At 34.6% G+C, this 20,185-nt stretch overlaps 1 protein-coding gene across 5 annotated transcripts in view; it reads left to right on the top strand.

Moving 5' to 3' along the window:
• Positions 1-20,185, top strand: part of LOC149801214 (activating signal cointegrator 1 complex subunit 3-like) — a 441,282-nt gene that overhangs the window by 98,971 nt on the left and 322,126 nt on the right. For all 5 annotated transcript variants that reach the window (XM_089955269.1, XM_089955267.1, XM_089955271.1 and 2 more), the window contains exons 16-23: positions 3,277-3,501; positions 5,207-5,326; positions 8,463-8,627; positions 10,699-10,785; positions 12,054-12,230; positions 16,348-16,573; positions 17,188-17,342; positions 18,179-18,277. In XM_089955269.1, coding sequence (XP_089811395.1) covers positions 3,277-3,501; positions 5,207-5,326; positions 8,463-8,627; positions 10,699-10,785; positions 12,054-12,230; positions 16,348-16,573; positions 17,188-17,342; positions 18,179-18,277 — 1,254 coding nt within the window. The remainder of the gene's footprint in view (positions 1-3,276; positions 3,502-5,206; positions 5,327-8,462; positions 8,628-10,698; positions 10,786-12,053; positions 12,231-16,347; positions 16,574-17,187; positions 17,343-18,178; positions 18,278-20,185) is intronic.

The following is a 20,185-nucleotide window of genomic DNA, read 5'->3' on the forward strand; positions in this document are numbered from 1 at the left end:
ACATAGTAACTGGTGAGCGCCCTCATATATGTATGTATGTATGTATGTATGTATGTATGTATATATGTATGTATGTGTGTGTGTGTGTGTGTGTATATATATATATATATATATATATATATATATATATATATATATATATATATATATATATATATATATGGGGAAGCAACTTGTTCAGGTTTATTCCAACCGCTCCAGTGGCCTAGTGGTTAGAGCATTCGCCTCAGATGCGGGAGGTCGTGGATTCGATCCCCAGTCGAGTTACACCAAAGACTTAAAAAAAATGACACTAACAGCTGCCTCACTTGGCACTCAGCATTAAGAGGCTAGTGTTATCACTGGTCTGCATGGTTTCAGGATGATGTGACTGGGTGGGACATCATGCTACATGTCTGCGGCATGATGCCCCAGGCACTGTCTTTAGTAATTTACTCTAATTATTTTAATAATATGTTTGGCATATATATATATATATATATATATATATATATATATATATATATATATATATATATATATTGTATGGACTTGTTTGTTTATTCCCTTTTCCGTTTTCATTATAGAAATAACAGCACTGTGCGACAAATGCATGAGATTCAAAGTACAAGGACATTCTGAAACATGTCTGCATTGTACCAATTGTTCCTCATCATAAACTTGTGGACGGAAAATATATGATCTAATGTCCTTAATAAAAATAGCTCAAGGGATGCATAGCATATAGTAATATCTATTTCTTCTCCACTGTCCCTCTTGATAACTCTCAAGTATCAAGGGGTATGCTGAGATGCCTCCTCCAACCACTCATGAAGATTCATAAAACAGTGTCAGAGTTTAGTTCAGTTGGAATAAGCGATGATTCTAGCCATGAGTTGGAATCACACATGCTCCCTATCGCAATATTGATGAGTGAGTCGATTATTGAATAGGAAGACAGTTTTCAAGATCCTATTGGGGATAAACCTTTAGCTCCACCCATGATGTGTGATAATCCTAAGTCAGATGTCAAGCCACGTATGAGGCTTGAAGGTACAGAGTCATACCTATCTCCTCCTGTGTGATGTGAATATGCAATACCCTGTACTCCTTTTGTGTGTGGCAACATTCTGCCAAGGTCGTGAATAGGGCCTCACACCACACCATTGCTAATGCCTTGACGGCCTCCTGTATGACATGGACAAGATGCACTCTTCCACTCTAAAGTCTCACCATATGGTGGCCTTGCACACACTCCCCTTCTGTTCAAGGGTGGAATTGAGGAGGTCAGAAAATGTGGCACAAGTTGCCACTACATCTGTCAGCACATTGTCCAGACATCTTGCTCAGGGACTGTTCCAAAGGAGGGACATTTGTCAGCAGGGAAGACAGAATAGACATGTCCAGGCAAATTATAGGCAGCCAAAAGCCCCTACTTCTCACTGTCAGGCAGGAAGGGGAGATAAAAAACGATGTTTCTTCTCCAAAATCCTGCTGCTACTCAACAATGACTGACGTTTTCCCATGTCCACTGGAGACCCATCTGGAGGTGCCAGACTCTTTCATCAGGCTTAGATTGACCTCGTTCTGCAAATGGATTGGGTTGTCCAGGTCATGTTGGAGGAACTCAGTTTATCAGGCTTCACCTTTAAATTTTCTTCTCCATGATGGAAACTCCAAGTGACCCCATGGAGGCAGGCATGCTGCAAAAGGAGATAAATCTTTTGCTCATAAAGCGGGTCATGGAGATTGTATGAAACCATACATATAAAGTTTCTATTCCAGACTGTTGATGAATTGGTAAATTGAGACCTTTGATTGACCTCATCTGACTCAGTCAATTCATTTTCCAAGTCTATTTGTCTTTCAGTGCACTGCAATCATTATGTGATCAGCTTAGATCTGTCTGACGTATTTTCAAAATCCAATTCAAACAATGTCATGCAAATATCTGCTTTGCTCATTGGGGTAAAATATATCAATTTTTTGGGTTTTTTCTCCCTTAACTTAACCTCATGGATCATAGAGGATATCAAACAAAATGTTTGTCTTCAACTCCTTGTCCTGTTCAATGTGGCTACAGATTTGTTACCCCTTGGCCGCCTTTACATTTAGAAATGGCCCAATGGCAACCTTTCATGGCCCATCAGAATATCATGATCTTGACCCATATCAAAAACTTCTCCATTGGCAAGACAAGAAGTGTTTCATAGCGTGACTGTCTTTTTGAAACTGGAAATAATGATCTGTATACATGCCAGTCTGATGTGTCGGAGACCACACTTGCTACTGGTGGTCAGTGGCAAGTGGGTGTGTCAAGAGATGGCTCTTCACGTCAACCTTCTGGAAATAAAAGCTATTCTCCATGCCTCCAACAATTTTGGTAGAACATTTGCATGGACATACAGTCCTAATGCTGTTGGACAATTCAGTAGGAGTCCAAGGTTTGCACAGCCATGAAAAGTCCTTCAGTTTAATGGGTAGCCTTGAAAAGTCCTGAAATTCCTTCAGTTTTGACAAATGGCCTTTAAAAGCACTTGAATTTTACATGATTAGACCTTTTTTCTTCAAAAGAATTGTATTTTAAAAACAATTCTATTGTACACTCTAAGATCCACTATAAAGGCAATGTCCCTTTTCATACTGTATATAGTTACTTATAAGTTGAGTCCAACTGCAACAGCACAGAACAGGATCTGCCATCGCATAACATGCTGGCAGATCTGGGTCTGTGCAGTTTGTTAGGAGTAATCAGTAGAACAAATACCATAGACCCTGATCTGCAGTCACATTATGCTATGGCAGATCAGGATATTTTTGTTGTTTGCAGTTTAACTTGACTTATAAGCGAGTACAGATGGTATATTACTGAGTATAATTATCAATATTTGGCTGTTGTGTAAGTATGAGTATAATTATCTGTATTTGGCTATTGTGCTGAGCAGAATATCATTAACTCAGTCGTCTGTAAATTTAAGCTAAGTTTATCGACATGCATCCATTTCATTGCACATTGTATAGATTTAGTTTAATTCAACAATGCTAGCATCTTTATTACTAATTTAATCGCAACAATGCTAACATCTTTATCTCTAATATATTTTGTATCATCTGTAAACACTTTAGAAAATAGTTTACATAATAAATGGAAAAGAAAGGGCCTCAATTTGAGATAGTACATTAATCTCCGACTCACAGCGGTATCAAAAGCTTTAAATAGGTCTAAGAATAAAACTCTGGTAAATATTGCCTGTTGTATTGTCAACGCTTTGACCTTTTTTTTCTTTTTTCTTGTAGGGTACTCAAATTTATGATGCCAAGAAAGGGTCATTTGTTGATCTTGGGATTTTGGATGTGATGCAGATATTTGGTCGTGCTGGTCGTCCACAGTTTGACAAATTTGGTCATGGTACCATTTTGAGCACACATGAAAAACTGTCTCACTATCTCTCACTGATGACACGACAGAATCCTATAGAGAGTCAATTTATCAACAGTTTGACAGACAATCTCAATGCTGAGGTAAGTGCAGACAGTAATGAAAGAGTCTAAGGGGATTTTCTAAAGGTTATTGAATAGTCCCAGTTTAAAATTAAAATTTACTTTGATCAAATGAGCCTAGGCACTGTTTCCAGTCATCTAAAAAAATATCCCAGGACTTTAAAAATTGCACAGTGAACAGTGATTCATCCATGGAAACACAAGGAATCCATTATTTGTACTATGAATTTAAATACCAATGAAAATGCCATTTTTCATAAACTAACAGAGTTGATACTCATGAAAATGAATTATTTCATAGTGTACCTGGAGAATACCTTGAATGAGACAAATTCATTGATGAAACTTAGCATGTGAATATGTCTTGATAGTGTCTGAGACAAGTTAAGTGGTCTTCTATCCATGATATCAGTTTCAAGGTTTAAGATCATGCAGAAGAATTTGATAAAGCACAGCTATGTGTACTTGTTAGTTCAGACATGTTCGAAAATATTTTCTTTTAACCAAATTTTGTATGTTGGATTATCTCTAGAACATCAGAGAAGGTTTCAGTACTTAGAAATAACAAGAATTTAATGAGGGAAGAAATGTATTTCTCCTGGATTCCTGGAAAGTGTTTTCATACAGGGGAGTGTCAGTGCCTTTGAGAGACTCATTTTTAACAGTCTGATTGCTCAAGTATGTGTTTGTAACAGTCTAGGTTTGTTTTTGAAACAATCGATCAGTATGAATCTTGAACTGTATTTTTTCAGCATTTTGACAGTCTGGGTTCTCAGATATAATTTTGTAACAGCCCATCAGTGTGAATGATGAGATAAGTTTTTGTAACAGTCTGACAGCATGGGTTCTGAAATATGTTTTTGTAAGTCTAACAGCATGAATGCTGAGATACAATTTTGTAGCAGTCTGACAGTCTAAGTGCTGAGGTGTATTTGTGTTGGTCTTACAGCCTGGATTCTTTACAGATTTGCACAATCTGAATGTTGAATTACTGTTACTGTAGTATTATACTATACACATCAATGAAAACTTGTGGGCCATCATCCCTGAAGATAATAAGTTTGAGTCTGAGATTTTGTCTTATCCAGTCACATGGATGTTATTTTGGAATTGTCTTGTTCAACTACTCTCACATGGCTCCATGGGACCTTTGCCATATGAGAGTCTGGTATAAAAAAAAAATGAGTTTTCTTTTAATGCCAGAACAAGGCTTTCCAAAAATTAGAAAAACTGTTTCATTGGCTGATGTGGTGATGTCATTTCATTGGTTGATCGAGATTCACTTCCTGCATCAGTGGTGATTTAAATTCTACCTTCTCAGTTTTCGATATTATTTTGGTTTGAGTGATTGCAGAATATCTGTTAGAAATATTTTGAGATAGGGAGAGATGTCTTTGTAGTCTTACTAATAATTTTTTTTACTGAATTACCTTCTTTCGGTGCCAGAGATCAGTGAAACATTTTACCTGACTTGTGAAGATCTCACTCTCACGAAGTCATGTGCAACTATGGTTGAATGATACAAACTTTGGGAAGTTATTTTTTTTATAAGTGTAGGAACACAACTCATATTTATAGGTTTTTTATCTTTAGACCTAAATCCCAGATGATAAAGTAATTAGTCTTTAAACTGCCTGAAAGATTGATGATATTTTGCTAAGAGATTGTCCTCTCATAAGACTGAAGATAGGTAGTACCATTTGTATTGTGTACTGTTTTGTTTCAGATTGCACTTGGCACGGTGACAAATGTTGATGAAGCTGTCAAGTGGCTGAGCTACACATACCTGTATGTCAGAATGAAATGCAATCCCCTTGTCTATGGGATTCCCTATAAAATGGTTGAGGTATGTGGAAGTCACTTAAATTGCTGTGATAAGTGTAAAAATGTCAGTTGCTGTCAGTTACCATTATTTCATGACATGACTTTACATTGCAGTGCAAATCTTGTGCAATTATACAGGAAAACCCCATTTTAACGTAACGGTTGCGGTCCATAGAGTGGCATCGTGCTATGTACCATTTCATGCAATATGTCACTTAACTGAAAAAATATTGCATGTGTCATATAGCTATACTAAATGGGGGGAAAAAAAGTACAAAACTACTTGCTTCACTGATGCGGTTACTCACTTGATTCATATTGAATGAGAAACTACTTCAACAGTTACGCAAATTTAATTTTTTCTGGCATAGAATCATTCATTGGTACATATATATGAAATTTGGTAACAGAAGTGTAAATAGCTACAGTACACATACTCATCAACCGATATCCTTGTATTTATAACAGTAATTTTAACAAAAATCTCACAAAAAAAGATCATTTCTAGAATTTTTCTGCGAGATTCCATTCCAATCAAAACATTTAATTGATTGCTAGCAAACAACACAAGTTATGAAAACTGTATATTCCAAAACATTTATATTTGCAGGACATGTCCAAAGTGCCTGTTCTTGACAGGCAATAAAATGCATCAATCAGACATTGGGAGTTTCTAAAAACAAACTTGTATTTAGGCTTGAAAATACGTTAACTGAAATTCATAAAGGAAGTCAAAAGTATTGACCTCATAATGTACTTATGATAAGTAATTCAAAAGGTGTGTATATCTGCCTAAAACCAGTTTGGGAGCAGTGTGTGAAACGTGCCAAGCCCACAGGACCAGTAACCTGACAATACTACTGGTCCTGTCCATAACCAGCTGGTCCTGTCCATAACCAGCTAATCCTGTCCATAACCAGCTAGTCCTGTCCATAACCAGCTGGTCCTGTCCATAACCAGCTAGTCCTGTCCATAACCAGCTAGTCCTGTCCATAACCAGCTGGTCCTGTCCATGACCAGCTAATCCTGTCCATAACCAGCTAGTCCTGTCCATAACCAGCTGGTCCTGTCCATAACCAGCTAGTCCTGTCCATAACCAGCTGGTCCTGTCCATAACCAGCTGGTCCTACATTTGATCATACAAGAAGACAAAATGTAGTCATTGACTGAATGGTAAATTCAGATATGAATATCAGCCTTTAGTTATTAATATAATGAAACATGGAACATGAAGTAAAACACAAAATAAAAAAATGTGTATCATATGTCAACTTTATTAAATTTTATTAAACTAAGCATAACATGTCCACTGTTTACTGACCAAGACAGTGATACTCAAGGTCTCGTTGATCCAGATCCATAGATAACTCATCTGTGTGTTGTGCATGATAATCTAACCAGTGTCTGAATTAGAATGTAAATAAAGATCAAGATCCTCATCCACTGATTTTCATCAGTGACAGTATCAGAACTAGACCCAGCCTCCAAAGATGCATCTTTCGTATCCAGCTCACAGCTGCTCATGAAATTTGGTGTGTGGAAAGATGAAGAGTTCCAGCAGTGAATTGCTGTAACTTGACCAAATACATCCACATCAACAGAATGCAATTGAACAGTTATAGTTCTTGAGCTCAGTTTGTGTCTATAGCTTACTGAATTTTCACCTCAGCATCTTGAAGTGTAGATATATTTACATAATTAAACATTTAAACATCAACTGCATCATCTAGTTTTTTTAAACTAATTAACTTTTTTACTTATTGTATGTGGCAGTTTGCATAATGATTGGGAATAAACCATTTCTTTTCATGGGCACAGGGTGAACTCCATAGAAACAGTTTAGTGATTCTCTTAAAGACAGAGGAAAACATAAATAAACCCAATATTCATTGAAACTTTTGTTTATCTCTCATTCTATGACTTTACACTGCAGAGCAAAAACAGAGAGTAATATGTATGATTGTGATAAAAGCTATTTAACCCCTAACAAACAACTTTGATGGTTCTATTTCAGTTTTAACATTACAGTAAAAAGTGTCTTGTTTATATCAGCATGATCTGAAACAGCTGTAAAGATTTCTGAATTTGACTCTTTAAAGGATTTATAAATACAACTTGGAGTGTGTCTGTAGCCACGATCAAAACTGTCATGACAAGTTGGGGATAAACTTGTTTTATTAGGTGTATATGATGATTGATTTAGCAGGTGTTGGTGTTTCTATTGTTTTCCGATAAATCATTGTGTAGTTGAATTCATTTATAAATTTGGGTGAGAAACTTTCTTAGAATACTACTTTGTTTGGTGCTAGGGTGTGTATACCAGATGACTGAAGCAAATATCAGTTATTTACCCAGAGTTGAGGAATGATTGTACACAGGATGCATTGAAAACAAACATCAGTTGGCTATTGTTTACCTTATGTTGAGGAATGGTTGTACACAGGATGCATTGAAAACAAACATCAGTTGGCTATTGTTTACCTTATGTTGAGGAATTATTGTACAAAGGATGCATTGAAAACAAACACAGAGAAGATCTGGTGGATTTATTGTTGATAATTAGATTAATATTTATCAGCTTTTTATGGAGCAGACATCTTTAAAAAAAGAAGCAAGGCAGTCATCAGATATATTTTTCCTCAAGAATACAACACCTTGCAAAATTATTAAGTCAGATGTTTGTTTATTTTTGTAATAAAGTTTTGTATTACTTAAAGAAATTGGTGAAATTAATGTAAAATATTGCCTGCCATGTCATGATCTTCATGTTACAAGGAGAACTTTGACATGCAGACGGACACCAACGCCTGTTGATTGTAAATTTGTGTATTTGTAGATGAGTGAAATTGCATATCTCTGTGAAGTGTAAATGATTAACAGGTTCAGTCCCTTATTGGAATTAATTTTATTACAGAATGCAATTTAAATGATTTAAATAAGTCAATACATTGCACCTGATAAAATCATTATTTGCAAAATCTAGAGCCTTAGATGACGATGATGATGACTGCATGATTAATTTTTGTTGAGAGCTTATGACCTGGTTCCAATGTTCAGTACAAAGCCAACAGGATATGGCATTACCAATAATTGTTGGTTATAATATTCTTCTGCCTTGAAGCTGTTTGTAGTGTGAAAGGTATGATGCATATTTTCAGAATGATCCAACTCTGGAGGAATACCGTCGTGAGCTGATTGTGATGGCTGGTCGCAAGTTGGATCAGGCAAAGATGGTTCGCTTCAATGAGAAGACAAACTACTTTGCTTCCACGGACATGGGCAGAATAGCCAGTCATTTTTATATCAAGTATGATACAGTTGAGGTAAAGTTCAGATTTCTCTCCTTATGTTATTATTTCCTTCATGTTGTTAAAGTCTGTTTTGAATATTAAGATTTTAAAAAGCATAGAATCTGAAATTCTGTACTAATTTCGGGTAAAGGTACTGGAATCTATGAGGTGATGTTTGAACAGGTCAGATTTTAGTAAGTAGGTAAGCATTAATGTTGAATGAACTTGACAGTATGACTTAAACTGGAACAAGCTATACAAAATATGGTATATAAAAATAACTTGATAAAAGGAGCTATTAGTTTATTTTATATTGTAATGTATGTATGTATGTATGTATGTACGTACATACGTACATACGTACGTACATACTTATATACATACCTACCTATGTATGTTGCCCGTAGCATATCTTCACTCCATTCAAAGGGCAAATACGTATATTTGTATTTGATATAAATAAAATATATGTATATTATGTACAATGTATCAGTGATATGCCACTCGTATAAATTTTTCATTAAAAGGCAAGCCTCTTCACCTTTTAATGAAAAATGTATACATCTCAAGGTATATCATTGATACAGTGTACATATATATGATGCAGTCAAATCTGTAGCAACTACTTGCATATAAAAAGCTCATACTCTTAGCATTTTCAGAAGGTCCCATTTTTACATAAATATATTTTTACCTTTTTACCTGGGGGCCCCAATTGGCTAGTGGTCAAAAGCACTCACCATTAAGGATAACTGCCATCTCACCTCTGTCTGTGTGGGTTCGAGTCTTGGAGATGGCTTATATGGGTATGTGAGAAAGCTTGCCAGAAGCTTCTCGTTTGTTGTTGTTATTTCGGGGGTTTTCCCAGGTTCTTCCTCCATCATTAATAATATCCACTGTGTATAACCTTGTGCTGAAAAATGGCATTAAACCCCACAACAACAACAACAACAATCTGTTGACCAATATATAAATACACCTGTAAATACATCTGCATTTGAAGACCGTGTGTGTGTGTGTGTGTGTGTGTGTGTGTGTGTGTGTGTGTGTCTTACAAATTGCCTAGTTCTACTTTTCTGTCACAATCATTCAGAGAGTCCTTTCAATTTAAATGAATTGCTGATAAACAGTATCATTTCATGCTTTGTGTGAATCAGTTTACTTTAGTCTGGAGTGCTATGTGTGAATCAGTTTACTTTAGTTATTCAACATTCATTCAACATTAATGCTTACCTACTTACTAAAATTAGCTTGGAGAAATTTCAGCCCCACCATTCCTTTAGCATAGTGACCATGATTGTTTTCAAATATAGTTTGTATTACTAATAATAGTAACAAATTGCATTTGTCTGGAGTGCTTAATTTGTCTTACACTGAGAAAGTCATTCTGGAGCTCAGTTAGACACTTAGTTTTCCCAATTTATTATGCACAGGTTTTAAATCCTCCAGTTTCCACAAAAGTTTTATAACAAACCTAACTTTTTCATGTTGCTTTGAAAGATACCATACATAACTTGAAGAGCACTCAGTAATAAGTTGCTGTGAAACCGCTTTGACTTTATACTGTTTTTAGCTTGGAGAAATTTCAGCCCCACCATTCCATTAGCATAGTGACCATGATTGTTTTCAAATGTAGTTTCTATTACTAATAATAGTAACAAATTGCATTTGTCACAAAATATAGATCAACTGACCTTTTAGTGAAAGTTTATTTCAAGGGAGGCAAATCAAATTTGGGCAAATGATTGGGTAATTTAGTGGTTATTTCCCTTGGATATTGTTTCAGCTTGTGGTAATGCTTGAAACAAAGTTGAAAATCCATATAAAAGAAATTGCCTCAAGAATTACCAAACAATGTTTGACATTTTAATATAAATTCTCTGGTGATGTACAGAAAAGGAAATTTAGAAGAATAATATCAAGATGATATAGACAATTTATGGGTATGGTGGTAAAAAAGAATTATGTAGTGTCCGTTGATTTTGTATCCTTTGACCAACCCATCAGTGTTTTCAATACATTGATATAGAAAATGCAGTGCTAATGATGTTATCTGGACATTAGGATTTGTCAGTTATTTAAGTTACCTTTTGTTTTCTTCCAGGTTATCAACGAACACCTAAAACAGATCATGACAGAGGGTGATGTGTTTGGTATGGTTGCTAAGTCACAAGAATTTGAACAGATCAAGGTAAGGTAACCCATAAATCATTGTATTTCAACTGTATTTCTTGTCTCATCTGTGTAAATATCATGTGACAGTTCTATCTCATTTCACATTAAAGTTGAAGATTTGTGTTTAAAAATATTTGCAGGTTGGGGGAGGGGAGAATACATAATTGCATAGATGCAAGTGAAGCATAAGGTTGAATGGAACACTCTTTAAATTCTATTTATACTCATCTGTTTTAGAAAAGTAAGACAAACACTATTAAAGCTATAGATCATTCTTTGATGTGTCTGTCTGTCTGCTTCATCATACATTCTGTTATATAGTTGAAATCTATCACTTTTGAAAATTAAATTTTCTGATCATTTAATAAAAAAATTAAAAAAATCAAATACTGTATTTTTCAAGTTCTGTCAACACAATAGAGAAGCAAGTCAGGACCAGTCTACTGTGTACCGGAAATGTTCCACCAGTACAGTGACTGGTGCAAATCATTGATGCGTGGCATCACAATGGGGTTAGAATGGTTCAAGAACAGCAGACATGTGTACACAATATCTTGTTAAATTGATTACTTTGTTGTTAAAATTCAGGGAAATATGGTAAGTTTGATGTCTTCTTAACCTTTGATGAAAATCTACCAACTTTTGGCAGAGGGGAGATAAGGTGGAGAGATTGACCGTGAGATTTCAATAGACTAGAGTTTGATGTTAGTCTTGTTTAATTGTTATTATATTTTTCAAGATGTTTTAAGAGGAATATATACAGATAGGTCATATATATTTGTTTAATTGATGGCAAAATGCCAAAACTTATGCTTTTTCTCGTTTACTAAGAAAACACTGGTTAAGATGTATTGCAAGTTCAGCAATTCATGTATTTCAGAATTATTTTAAGCATGTGCAGGTGAGTAGCGAAGGTTCTGAGTTTGCATTGTGTGTTTCATAGGTATGCATCTTTTGTATTTCATAAACTATTTGAAGTTTTCATGCATATAAATTAAGTTCAGTATCTATTAACTTAAATCTTCAGAAAGAACCAAGACAGTTTCTAATGGTTTCAGGTCAGACCTTTATTGCACTTTACAAGTACCGCTGCAGATTTTCAAGATAGCTGCTATAGGAGTCTGATTGAAATTTAGTATGACTTCAAAGTGCCAACCCATTGTTATGCCACACAAGGAATTTAAAAGTCATGTAACTTACATAAATATGCTTTTAACAGGTGAGACTTGTTATCCAATGGAACCTTTTTGATTCCTATCAGTTCTTTCCTCTCTTTTTATGCAGGTGCGAGATGATGAAATGGAGGAGTTAGAAACTTTCCTTCATGAACACTGTGAGATGAATGTCCCTGGGGGAGTGGAGAACACTTATGGCAAAGTGAACATCTTGTTGCAAGCCTACATCTCCAGACAGAACCTAGACAGTTTCTCATTGGTCTCAGATCAGGCCTATATTGCACAGGTATTAAACAGGTTAAAACAACATAAAATATAGTGAGCTCATGTTTCGCAGGATAAAACTAAGGAGTTTCAGATTGGTATCAGACCTGGCCTCTATTGATCAGGTATTATTTAAACTTAAAATAATGCAGATAAAGCTTACATCTTCAGAAAGAACCAAGATAGTTTCTAATTGTTTCAGGTCAGACCTTTGTTGCATGGCATTAAATGAATAAAAAAAGTTATAGATTACTGCATTTGTTTGGGAAAATATGAACGAGTTTTTTGAATGTAAATAATGCATGACCTTGGGAGTGCAGTATATCCATCCAACAAAACGAGTTCATATTTTTTATTATATAACCTTTTTATTATATGCTCATTTTCTTGTTCTACCTAATGCTTAATTATATTAACAAATGTATAACAAGAAACAAAGTAACTGAATGTATGCCATATTCCAAACTAAATACACAAACGCAGATTAATCATTACACAGTAACAAGATTACATTATTACTGTGCACATAACTCAACCCAGATAGATTTGAACTTAGTCACGCTCTTGACATAACTTTTGAAAGAAAATGGCATGTCTAGTTAAAATTGAAATTTGGAGTCATATTGTGAATGAATGTTCATTGCAACAACTTTTCCATTTGGTCTGGAATAAATAGATTTTGGTAATTTTTTTTTATTCTACAAAATTTCATGATTATGGACTGGATTTATATGTGACAATTCTACATGCAATACATCAGATTGAAGAAGCAAGGGAGAAGCGTGTTGACATCTGCAAATGTGTTTGTTTCTGTCACTGAATGTTTGAAATCATAATGTGGGAGAAATATGAAGTCTTTCAATTGCAATTATCAAAAAGATGCTATGGAATTTAATGCTTGTTTCATTTTGAGTGCAGTAAGGAGGATGTAATTGCACTTATATTTGAAATTACAGTACAGTTTCAAATTTTGTGTAGTCAAGATTGAGAACCTATGACATGGCTCATGTAATTCGGATTTGCAGAACTAAGAATGTACATTTTGAGGAAATTCAGGATGTAAAACTATATTTTATGGCCATTCTTATTACCAACTAAAGAAGACAGTTTATCCCTTGTCACTTGTATGTTATTTGTAAGGACCCTTTCTGGCGTCAGCTGTACTGCTATAGCTAACCTAAATCCAAAACATTGTATCAAATAAGTTAACACTGAATTTGCCAAAGCTGCTGGAATGAGGCAGTGCGCGAAACATCTGCTTCACTTCATTCAGAAACAAATTTAATCAACCAAAACATAAAGCACCTACTATGCAAGTGTACATGATTTGTTTACAAATCAAAAGTGTTGGCATCTGCATCTATTGTTTGTTTACAATAGAAAGTAGTTCCTTTGTGTACATGAATGCAATATGAAGGTGTGCAGTATTGTAAAATATTGAACGATTCCGACAATGTAATGCTAACAGAGAATAAAATGAGCATATAATAATGCAGAATATTGCGGACTTTTGTCTCCAGACACAAGCAGAGTTTATTACAGATCTTTGATGAGGCCTTCATTGCACAGAAATGAAAGAGATCAAAACAATTAAAGCTGTTGATGGCACACAGCTGGTTTTAGACAATAGATTTGTTGATACAATGACTGAAATGTGCCTGAATCAAAGAAAGCGCTTCAGGATCAACAGTCTGGTGTCTAGTTAAACATTTGGTAAGCATGTTAAGAACTAGAACGAATAAGACCGGGAATGCTCCATAACTGATGAAAGCATGAAGATAATAAATAAGTAATTTTATATTCATCCAGCATGTACTGATTTTATTTGTCAGCTTTTAAATTTATTGGAATTGGTGTTGGGGTTTGTGCGAAAGATCCATCTGCTCTTTTTAGTCCGACAACCACCACCCCCAATTTCCCACTATTATTGGAAGCTGAAAGAGTTTAAAAAAGGAAGTTTATAAATAGCTAATTTATTATACATTTCTGTAGATTTTAACAGATTATTTAAAAAATTTGTTTAATCCATTTTTCCATATGATAAAGCGATTTTTCTATCAAGGAAACTGATTAGTGCATCTGATTGATCAGAGAGCTATGCTTTCAGTATGAATGACTTCATTATTAATTGTGTTTTATTCTGTTAATACTCATTAAATACCATATAACAAAATATTTCCTTTTTATAGGTTTTTGTGTCTTCAGAGGTGACAGTCATTCAGATTTTGGCAGAATTGTTCCTGTTTTTAACCTTACCATTATGATCACTTATGTTACATTCCAAGTTTCCAGTAAAATAAAAAAAATTGTAGGTGAATTGCAGCTCAGACATCGGTTTATATAGATCACTAAAATGTTTATATCTGATTGTAATTCATTTGTGAAAACATAAACACTTGTATTTCAAAAGAAACTGAATTTTTCACAGTAAAACAACATGTAAACTTAGTGCTCTGATTTACCTGTAAGAGTTAGAGAAAGATGATGAAATGAAAAGTGACCGTTAAAGCTTATACCTTGAGGAAAAAATATGCTATGGAAATTCAAAACTGAATATGCAAGGCATAACATTATATGAATAGTGTGTTTTTTTCTCGGGTAAAAATCCTGTTATCGCCACTTCTCTTGAATGGATAGTCATGTTGACATGACATTTTGACTGTATGATGTCAAGTTAGTGATGATCAGAAATCCATTATGGCCACCAGGGCAGCCATATGCAAAATCATATTATCGCTACTTTACCCCAAGGGAAAGTAATAGCGACATCATAGACTTATGATTTCTAGTTAGTCCTAAAAAGAAACATTTCCAACCTTACCGCCAATATGGCCTCCTTGATAGTCATGTTGAAAATCTTGTTATTGCTGTTTCTTCAGCTGTTGTGAACACTAAGCAGTTAAAAAAGAAGACACTGTCTATTTGATACTAGTAGGAGCTGGCATTTCTGTGTATTTCTTTAAATCTTATTTACTTGTTGAAAATAATCCCAACCATTGTAGTAAAAAACATATGAGTTTTGCTTCTACATGTTTTCTTTAGTTGTAAATTTGTACTGATCATTGACAAAAAGAGCATATGGGATGATCTGTTGTCCATCATTTGTTTGTTCATCTGTTAGCACAAGTTTGTTATCACTGTTTCTCCTAAACTATGAAGGATTGCCATAAAACTACACATGCATTCATCCCAAGGTTTAGTTGGTCCGAAATAAAAATGGTGCTGCTTCCACATCAAATATAGCTGCTGTAGCCAACTTGGAAATTTTGTTAAAGCTAATTAATTATCATCTCAACTTGGGGGCTTTTACCAAAGGACTTCTTAATTTTGTCCGGTTGCTCTTCAGTAGAAATGGTAATGATTAGATATCTAATATGATGCCCATGGCAGCCATCTTAATAATCTTCTATTGCCACCCCTCCTGGATTGATATAAATATGGGATTTTCACCAAAAGACTTCTTGGGTCTAAATGAAAACAGTGCTAATAAGACATCTAGTATCGCTGTAAGCCATCTTGAAAATCTTATTATTGTTTCTCCTTCTAAATGGAGAACCATATCAGCTTGGTTTTTTTTGACCAGTTTACTTTATGTGGTGTATAGTTTGTTCATAAGTGAAAATGATGCTGAGCTGACCTCCATTATGGCTGCCATTACAACCATATCATGTTGGTCATAAATGAAAATGATGCTTATCTGACAGCCAATGTGTCCACCATCTTGAAAATCTTATTATTGCTATTCCTGAGTGAAATCTCCTGGTCTTAAATGAAACTGATGCTGATATGATATCCACTGTGTCCAACGTGGTGGCCATCTTGAAAACCTTGTTGTTGCTATTTTTCCCCAATGGATGGTCTTATTTACATGGAGTTTTCACTAAATGACTTCATATGAAGTCTGCTTGGTACTAATTGAAATTGGTTCCCCTTGAACACCCAATATAGCCATTACGTTTGTCATCTTAAAAATCTTATAATCACTGTTTCTGAGTGGATGGGCATATTGACATGGGACTTTCACTAAATGACTTCTTATGATGTCTAGTTGGTCCTATCAAAAGACTCTTATGGAGACTAGCAATGCAAAAAATATCATGTCATAGAATCTACATAGTATTTATTGATATTCCTTACAGAATGCTGCCCGAATTATGCGTGCACTCTTTGAAATCTGTCTTAAGAAGGGATGGCCAATCATGGCAAGCCGTCTTCTTGCCCTGAGTAAAACTGTCGACAAGCGACTTTGGGGATTTGAGAGCCCACTTAGGCAGTTTTCTATTCTGTCACCTGAGATAGTGCAGAAGCTAGAGACACGCAAGTTGACTGTTGACAAACTACGGGAAATGGATTCCAAGGAAATAGGCAAGTTTGTGTTACAAATGTCTCATGGAGTACATCACACAATATCGAATGAAACGTTTTTTTAATGCTGATTATATGATGAGTGAGTGATATGACATATATTTTAAGCCTTAGTTGTATTTTTAGTTTGTCCTTATAAAGAAGGCATTTGACACAGTGATCCCATTCAAGAGTGCTCTTAAAACTCACTTATTTCGACTGCAAGAACAAACTTCAAGACCTAATAATGTTTCCTACCTTAAATATTTTCAGCATGTTTTTTATGTTTTCTAATTTCATGGTGTTTGCTTTTGTAATCATATCATTATATATGTTTTTTATGTTAGAGATGTTGTCTAATGTTGTAAAACACTTAGACCTTCTAAAGATTAGGCACTATACAAAGCCCTCATTATTATTATTATTATTATAAAACATTGGACAAAATGGGGGTTGGGACTTATTTTCAGATGAGCATCTGTTTTAAAGTTGTTCGATATAGAGATATGCCTATCTTTGAGCAGAGGAATCAAATTTTTTTTTTATCTTTTAATTCATTATTTGTAGCAAGCTTGAAAATATGTAAAAATTGGTATATCTCGGAAAGGTGAATTTACAGATAATAACTTTGACAGGTCATATGTTGCACCATGTGAAGATGGGTAGTGTGGTGAAGAAATGTGTTCATCAGTTGCCAATACTGGAATTGGAGGCCAGCATCCAGCCCATTACAAGGACTGTTCTCCGAGTCCGTCTCACCATCAAACCAGCCTTCAGGTGGGATGACAAGGTAAATTATAAATAAGATATTACAGGAGAAGACATTGCATATGAAATAAATAAGATTTGAATAATTTCTCTTTTATATGTGCCATGGTGATTACATTTGGATTGTTTTTGATACTAAGCACATGCCCATTTGTGAAACCATATGGTGTTATTTAACATGTCTCTTGTCAACAAATACAGGTTTACAAAATGTGGACCTGTCAGTCTTTTTTTTATAGAAAAAATAAGTGTGTTAAAATATAAAAGATAGTCTAAGACCAGAACTGTGTTATTCTCTTGATTGTAATGTACCTGGTTAAATGATAAGTGTGACTGTTTATTTATTTTCACTGTTTCACTTACAGTTTGATAAGTTTGACATTTTATTTATCTTGTTTGATTCTACATTCTACTGTTTCCTTTTCTACATTACATTTTTGCTATTTTTGGTTTATAGTTTTGGAATTTAACTCTAAATTGGTACTATATATAGCCAGGACCGTGCTGATGTGCCATAAAAAGCTTATCATACATACACGCAATAATGCTCTTTATGTAATATTATTTGAAATCTGGTTGATAAGTGTGATTATAGAACCTTTGCAAAATAATGGCATCTTAGAAAGTCACTACTGTTAAGTGCGTATCAAAACAAAGCATTGCACGCATAACTTATTTCCACATATATGCATATACAGTTATTGTACAGATCTCTCAGTACGTTAATTACATTTTGAATTTTAAATTTGAAACCTGCTAAAATCAGTGAATAATGGAACCTACAAAAGTTGACTGTTTGATATGAATTCGAACTCACCCATTATTTTGTGGTTAAATAGTACATGTGTTTGAATGTAGGTACATGGTGGAACAGCAGAACCATTTTGGATCTGGGTTGAGGACCCAGAGAACAATCATATCTACCATTCTGAGTATTTCCTGCTCCACAAGAAACAGGTAATTATTTTCTTACATGCTTTTCATGTACCAGCAGGAATGTGGTTGGACATAGTGTTACCCTTATCTGTCTATCCATCCTGTCCTAGCTTCATGTTTAGTTTATTTTCAGGCACTGTGATGAGCATTTATGTTCTTTGAACATATTTCTTTATTTCTGCTTTTAAAACATTGCAATTTATTTAAAATTTTATCATTATCACAATTCAAAAGACAGAAGGAGTTGCAGTGTTGGATGGATTTCACAGTTGTTAAATGTTCGCTTATTCATCTTACATAAGGGAACCACAGGAACTCTGTAGAGAGTCAGACTCAGACCAGCCCAGGTTTTCAGCCTTGGTGTGCCGTTAGTAAAAATATCTGCCTCCCATTTCCTCAATATGATATAGCCATTAATGTGTTGAAAATGCCATTAATCAACCACAAAAACAAAACATAACAAATCATCTTATGGTTTATTGTCTTATGCAGATCTGTTGCATTCTGAGGGAGGAAGAGTTTAACAGAAAGATATGTTTGTGATAGTTATAAATTAATTTTATTATGTGAGCAAAACAGTACATTTTACTGTTTCATTTTTCAGTTACTAAGAAATTATTTAAGTTTAAGTTTTACAGCAGATCAAAAATGCTTTTCAAGATAGGTATGCTTAAGTTTTACAGCAGATAAAAATGCTTTTCAAGATAATTTAAGTTTAAGTTTTACAGCAGATAAAAATGCTTTTCAAGATAATTTAAGCTTAAGTTTTAAAGCAGATAAAAATGCTTTCAAGATAATTATGCTTAAGTTTTACAGCAGATCAGAAATGCTTTTCAAGATATGTATGCTTAAGTTTTACAGCAGATAAAAATGCTTTTCAAGATAATTTAAGCTTAAGTTTTACAGCTGATAAAAATGCTTTTCAAGATAATTTAAGCTTAAGTTTTACAGCAGATAAAAATGCTTTTCAAGAAAAATAAGCTTAAGTTTTAAAGCAGATACAAAATGCTTTTCAAGATAATTTAAGCTTAAGTTTTACAGCAGATACAAAATGCTCTTCAAGATAATTAGACTATTTTGTGATTAACACATTTGAAGTGCTTTGAACTGAATTAAGAGTAAACAGTTTTTAAAAAAATATAAAAGTTTGTATACTTATGTCAAAAGAAAGACCACAGATCCTGGATAACATATGTCTTGTTTAAATACATTGGATTTACATGACATATGTCTCCATGCCATAGGAATTCTGTTTTCTTATTTAAATATGTTGTCTGATCATAATATGTTTTGAGTACATCCACTACCTTGTTAGCATCATTATTGACTCCTATCATTTTCAATGTGGCATTTTACAAGACACATATGCCAGTCTTTGACACTGAAGTCCCAGCTGTTGACAAATTCATCACAATCCTGGGAATGTGAAAACTTCAAAACCTTCTTTTTTGTACATGGGTTGGAAATCTCTGCGATTGACTTCATGCTTGACTTGGTCTTGATAGTTTTAAAAATCAGGGAGTCAATCTCATATGTGCTGATATACTTACTAGGTGACTCAACATTTACTTTCTATTTCCATAACAGTATCCACATGTGTGCTGCTGAAAGACCATCACCAACCTTTCTCAGATTGCATCTCATTCTTCCAACTTCACATTTCACAGCCATGCTTTGGACCTTGGTCTAAAATGGAATCTTCCATATATTCTGGTTTGATTGATTAAGACATGCAATGAATCACGTTCCAGAACTGTCATGACTCTGCTCTGGTACATGACCTGCTTTGTAGTCACCTTAGCTACAGCATGTTGAGTCAGTGAAGACATAGGCCTGGTTTGTCAACCCAAGCTATCTGCAGTTTTGCCATAGTCATTTGATTTCTCTCATGATGGCTCCAGCTCTCATTGCCATGAAGGGATTATCTCT

The sequence above is a fragment of the Sinohyriopsis cumingii genome, chromosome 4, assembly GCF_028554795.1.
Source record: "Sinohyriopsis cumingii isolate HCF-2022 chromosome 4, ASM2855479v2, whole genome shotgun sequence".
Lineage (NCBI taxonomy): Eukaryota > Metazoa > Mollusca > Bivalvia > Unionida > Unionidae > Sinohyriopsis > Sinohyriopsis cumingii.